This window comes from Temnothorax curvispinosus, unplaced genomic scaffold (genome assembly GCF_003070985.1).
Source record: "Temnothorax curvispinosus isolate PA1 unplaced genomic scaffold, ASM307098v1 QBEX01017310.1, whole genome shotgun sequence".
Lineage (NCBI taxonomy): Eukaryota > Metazoa > Arthropoda > Insecta > Hymenoptera > Formicidae > Temnothorax > Temnothorax curvispinosus.
This window is the reverse complement of record NW_020227090.1, coordinates 1-6,247: the sequence shown is the minus strand read 5'-3', so window position 1 is coordinate 6,247 and position 6,247 is coordinate 1. Positions and strand designations below refer to the sequence as shown.

General features: G+C 29.9%; 1 protein-coding gene across 1 annotated transcript; it reads right to left on the bottom strand.

Moving 5' to 3' along the window:
• Positions 1 to 2,708: 2,708 nt before the first annotated feature.
• On the bottom strand, positions 2,709 to 6,241 carry LOC112467422 (the record flags this gene model as incomplete). Its single annotated transcript, XM_025036043.1, has 9 exons — positions 2,709 to 3,679; positions 3,805 to 4,024; positions 4,105 to 4,358; positions 4,446 to 4,561; positions 4,796 to 4,871; positions 4,989 to 5,163; positions 5,267 to 5,614; positions 5,704 to 5,963; positions 6,044 to 6,241. Coding segments are annotated over 9 exons (1,725 nt in total), but the record flags the coding sequence as incomplete, so codon positions are not given.
• Positions 6,242 to 6,247: the final 6 nt, after the last annotated feature.

The window sequence follows — 6,247 nt, the reverse complement described above, 5'->3', positions numbered from 1 at the left end:
GGAGGGAGAGAGAGAGAGAGAGAGAGAGAGAGAGAGAGAGAGAGAGAGAGAGAGAGAGAGAGAGAGAGAGAGAGAGAGAGAGAGAGAGAGAGAGAGAGAAGACATTATATTATTTTAACATATCTTAACTACATTCTTATAGAGTGTTTCAAGATTCTCCGGGATGCAGCAATACAAAATTAATCACTCATATTTGGTTTGTCTACTTGTCTTTCTGTTTTTTTAATGAAAACGTTATTATTCAATCCACAATAACGCAGAATCTATTCAAAAACTAAAACAAATTTTTTATGTGCAAATAGATACATGAAGAAAAAATATATTTTTCATTTTGAATACGTAGGACAATATAAAGCGGAATTTAGTATGATTATTGTGATATTTAATATTATTTTATCGTGTTGTTCGAATTTATAAATATGTACGAATTTATAAATTATATTCGATTTTATAATATGAATTGTACGTATACTTCTTAAAGACTCAGACTGTAAAACGTGCGCGATCTGTGATTTCTCTATATTTATTTTATATATTGTGTATACGCTGTTTATTATGACTTATTGACTTGTTCGTTTATAAAATTTGCTTGAAAGTAACTTCTTGATATGATTTAAGTATATACAAATAGATTTCTAATGCGTTTTTACGATCATTATCGACCATAAATGGGTTCTCTGGAACAATTTATTACTTAATCTAAATAATGTAAAAAGTTTTATATTGATATGTGTAAATATGTGAAAGTAATTAAATTTATCCAGCACCATTGCACGAATATAAATATTCTGAGAGAGATATATGTGTAGGTCCTTTTCTCAAGGATTTTAATATTCGATTCGAGAATTCAGTAGATTGTTCCAATAAGAAGAAATATATTGTATGCATTTTTGTATAACACACACCAACACGCAATCGCAGAATATTTATTAGACTTTATCAAATATAAATCCAGGAATATATTCATAATCTTTCAAATATGATCTTTTCATTGCTTCAACAGCAATATGTACTGAATATGTATTTTGCTGATGCTGGAATAAATATGTGTTTATAAATATTTCTATATTTGAACTTCTTTTTATATTATTTTATTTCGCATTGTATCTTAAGATATCTATTATTAATTTATTTTTTTTTCCATGATAATTAAATAAAAGATTAAGTGAGAGTAAAAATATGTTTCTTTCAATACCCTCTAAAAATCATCAAAGTTAATATAATTAAATATGCAAATATTCAGTTTTTGCAAGTTTAAAAAGTTGTTTTAATTTTAAGCTCTCAGCCACAGATATTTTAATTATATATCAAATAAAATAATAAAAATGATAAATCACAATGTAATTATGAATATAAATTTATTACTTGCAGAATGTGCAAGTGAGAACTTAAAAATATTTTTGCTTATGTATGGAGATATTTCTTATTGCTATACATAATTATATAATACATCTATATCTATGCTTTATAATATAGCTGCACATACACTAAAATAAGATACAAAAATCATAATGAGATACATGAATAACAGTTTACATCAAAATTAATGGATAATTATGACGTCAAGTAACAATAAAAGAGATATTATAAAGATAGAGAAAAATTCGAAATATATCAATACAGATTGGAATTCAGAAAATTCTCATGTCACATGACAACAATTTTTTCTATATCTTATCTCTTTTTTTTATCTCGCGCAAATGTTATGTATACCCTGTAAGATAATTATCTAAAAGAATAAATTTCAAGAAAAATTTTTACATATTGTAATGTGTAATATTACATACAATATAATTTGAATCAATAAATAAAATTTGCAAATATTATTTATCGTAGCAATACTATATTATGACTATATTATTCTGTTATGTCAATCATAGTTAAATATATGTTACTGTACAATAAAGTATAGTTTATACAATTTATATAAATATATATAAGGATATATAAGGATATAAGGATAATAATTATCCAAATTCCAGTTTCTCTACAATACATCGCAAGTTTGTGCACTGAGCTCTGAGTATATAGTACAGATAATCAATTGATAAATTATCAAGTTTCTCTACAAATTGCTTTTCACTATACAGTATACGCGTGGACGGCAAACGGCAAGGATGTTTATATATATTAAACTGCTTGAAGATTGCTCGTCATGCTTTTGACAATGTTGTACGAGTTATATTTTAATAATGAAAGTACACTTTTATTGCTATTAGGTAAATTCAAATATTAGAGTTATGTGATTTATCGACTCAACATTTTTAAATTAAAAAGTGGATGCTTTATTCTATTATATAAAATTAAAATTAGCACGCATACATAATCAGGAATGTTTCCTAATAACTTTTCTTTTACTAAGCTATTTATGCGTGAATATCTATCATTTTTAACACAAGTGTAGCAAAATATGTGCGTATAAATGAATCTATCATTAAACATTTACTGTATAATATTTTTAGGAACTCGCACACGTCTATAATATCGTTTAATATAAACAAATAGTATAGTAAATAAAAATATTAAAATGTTTAGTTGCCTCAATGATTTCCATTATTCTGTATAAAAGAGATACTCAAATTAAAAAATAATTTATTAAAAATCAAAGATAAATTGTCTCCTTAATTGAGTAACAATATATATATATATATATATATATATATAACATATTATAACATTAAATATTCAATGTTGTTTGTACATAATCATGAAATAAAATTAATTATATAGCAGATTTATGACTATTTACAATTTAAACACTACGATGTTTTTCGTGTGACATAATATTTTGATAACAAGCTTATTTAACTTCACAAGTATCTGAAATGTCATTAAAAATTAGTAGTTTCATACATTACGTTTTATACAATGAGTTATCTGTAAATCAGTATCAAAAATTAAAATGTGAACTATGTAAAAGATAAAGTGTAGAAATATGCACTCACAATTAGATCTTGAGTAAATTTCATAGGAAACTAGTAATAAATTAAAAAATGTAGCATGTTGATGGGTATAAAAACTAATTTATACTAGTATATGTACACTTTGTAGTAGATTATAGCAAATGTTTCTTCGTTTCACATAATATTTTATAAATAATATCATTTATTTAATATATTTTGCGTCTGATTCATAATCTTTATCAATATTAACAAGTATTATTGATTGGATTTAAAGTAGTAAAACAAGAAAAAATGTTGTAAGATGTGTTGCGATAACACAAATATAATGCACCCATCAACCACTACTTAATTGTTCGCTTGTCATTATTGCTACCAGTTCTGTAAGTGAATAAGATAATTTTGTGTGTGTGTGTGTGTGTATGTGTGTACCTTCACTAAAGTGTGTATACCTAAAAAAATTTCCTGTACAATGATACGTTACATTAACTATAATTGGAAATTATGTATAGTTTATGTTTATATTAGTAAATAATATGTACTACGTAATGCGATGATATATAAAATATAAGAGTACTACGAAAGCGCAGAGGATAGATTACAAAGGCACAAAGGCTTTATATAGAATGGAGAAATCTAACTTTTGTTAGATACGTAGAAACTATCAAGTTCCTTATGAAGTGTGCTGTACAAGATAATATTCATTGTTCTTCGCAGTCTCGGTAAAAGTGCAACGTAAATTCCAAATAGTCGACATCATGCTTACTTTTGCAAATATTCTGTAATAAAATAATACGGTAATCAGAGACTATAACTCAACGTTAAATGCATTAAAAAACTATAACGTAAATATTTTGTGAAAAATATTTCATAAATTATTGCCTCTTTACACTGAAATAATTACCTCTTGAGGTTGCATTACAGGTATTCGAAACTTTAAAGTTTTTCTAAGGTAATGAGCGACATCAAGAGGAAAAGACTGATCACCCGGTTGATTATTACTTTCGATATACTGAGGTTGTTGCTGCATGGTATAGCTCCAACCACATACCATTGTCTCATCCATACCAGGATTTGATGAAAAAGGACACTGCTGCACGCGTTGCCAATACCACAGCATACCGCTATAAAAAGAACGCGTGCGTATAACATATCAGAACGTAAATACACATGTTTATTAAGTACATACGCATTCTAAACTTACACAAAATGTAATGTTAAATGCGTATCTGGCATATGTTTTGACAAAGGTACAATGCAACTAATGTTGTTAGGTGTATCTGGTGACGATGGGGAACAATATCTCTGATCCAAAGATGTGTTGAAGTTTTTTGCTACTACGAATAATTGTGGTCTAGGCTCTGGTGGCAGTGATCCTGCAGCGTTGCTAGCCACTTCTCCCCAATCTCCACCACCAGTTTCTCGCCTTGTTCGTTTATGCAAATACTTGTAATTGGTCTATAAGATACGCATACGTTTAATTACATATTTGTCTTTCTTGTTATAAATTATCCGATATGATAATTTCAAGAGAAAATCTAATACCTCTTTCACAAGAGTTTGAGTGCTAGGATCGGATGGACTAATACCATTTTGGAAACCCTTACTTAATTTTCGTTTTTCTTCATGCGGCATACTTAATGGCTGTTCCAAATGATCTGCTAAAATAATAGAATAAAATTTGCCATTTAATAATACGCTTTGAATTGTATAAAGTATAAATGATTCGTGCGTATACTTTAATGAACTCCCAGATAGCATAGTGGCGTCAAGTGGCGTAATATAGAGTGCAGTCAAAGTGACGGCGTGTTGTCGTTAGAGACGTCACTTTGACGGCATTATAACGTCATTTGACGCACTCTGCTATCTGGGCTCAGAAAAACATGTAAACTTACAGATGGACTTTTTTTCTGGTGGATGATCAGGCTGAGGATCTTCCACATGATGAATCTCAGCTGTGCAACAATATATCTGAAACCATGCCGTTAATTTAATTTTATTTCCGTATATATGCCGTGTTCATTTATGTGTAAGCACATGCATACACTCAAGTAATATTTAAATAAATTTCATCAAGTTCTCAAGTACCTGACATGGACTTTCGAGTTCAGTAAAATGTGCGGGGCATTCTTCAGGCCTTCCTAAAGGAACTGGACCTTTGTTAGCAGATGAAGAATCTATATCCGAGCCTTGATCATTCTCATCTACATTGCTAGGAACAGCACCTGCACCATTTCTACTAAGCCAATTTCCCGGGAATTCGCTGAAATATATTATCATTATAACATTTTTAACGAGCTTGTGTATAACAAAATATTTTCTTTCGTGATAATATTATTTAAAAATTTTATTTCAATTTCACTGACTTATTTTTTTCATGTTTAGGTTGGGGACCCGGATGGCTCATCGGATACCACGTTATTTCCTGAGAGTACAGTTGATGTTTCGTGTGCGGAGGCGGTGTGGTGAAGGAATTACTTTTGACAGATAATCCTCCGTCTAATTCCCTCGTGTAAGATCCTTGCTTAGTATAAAAAGGGGATAACGTGCTATGTAACAAGGAGTTATATCGATGCTCATAATTAGAAGTGGTAGACATTGTTGGCGGATGAGCCGGACCAATAGCCAACATTCCATTGCTTGCCATGGCGGACCATTCAACGCTACTGCGTTTCTGATATTCTAAGAAATATAATGTTGCCATTGCAACTAGACTGAAAATTATAATATTAAATCATAGGTAGATGTTCAAGAGAGAAACAAAATCGAATTAAATTGGAAATAAAGCTAAAGGAATAATTACCAAAATGCCATGATGAGAATAAGTATAACAATGATAATTTGAATAAATTTATTGCTGCAGAGAAGCTCTTCCTCTCTTTCGAACCTTTTCGTCTTTCCGTGCAAAGATGACTTATTATTGATAGATGACGAATATTTCGTGCCTGATATACTAGATACTGTGCTGATGGAACTCTTTAGACTATCACCTCTTTTTAATTTTGCTAGTCGTTTATTTATTCTCTCTAGTTGATCTATTCTCGTTTCTAGACTGTCCGTCACCTGTAGTAAATCGATTATAATTAAGTAAAAGATTAAATTCTACATGAAACACTGTATGAAGATTGATATAAAATTCTTACCTTGCATAATTCCTTGACAGCCCCAACGTTCTCCATAAATATTCTCTCCTTATTTACCACTAAGAAATTTTCAATTCTCTGACCATTTGGCAGAACTATATCACCTGCCGGTAGCACCGCTTCCGGTAGAACTTGCTGAACCTCTTGCGCTATGACGCCAGTATCTTCCTGTTTGATATCAAGACCCGAATGTTGCGCGAATTC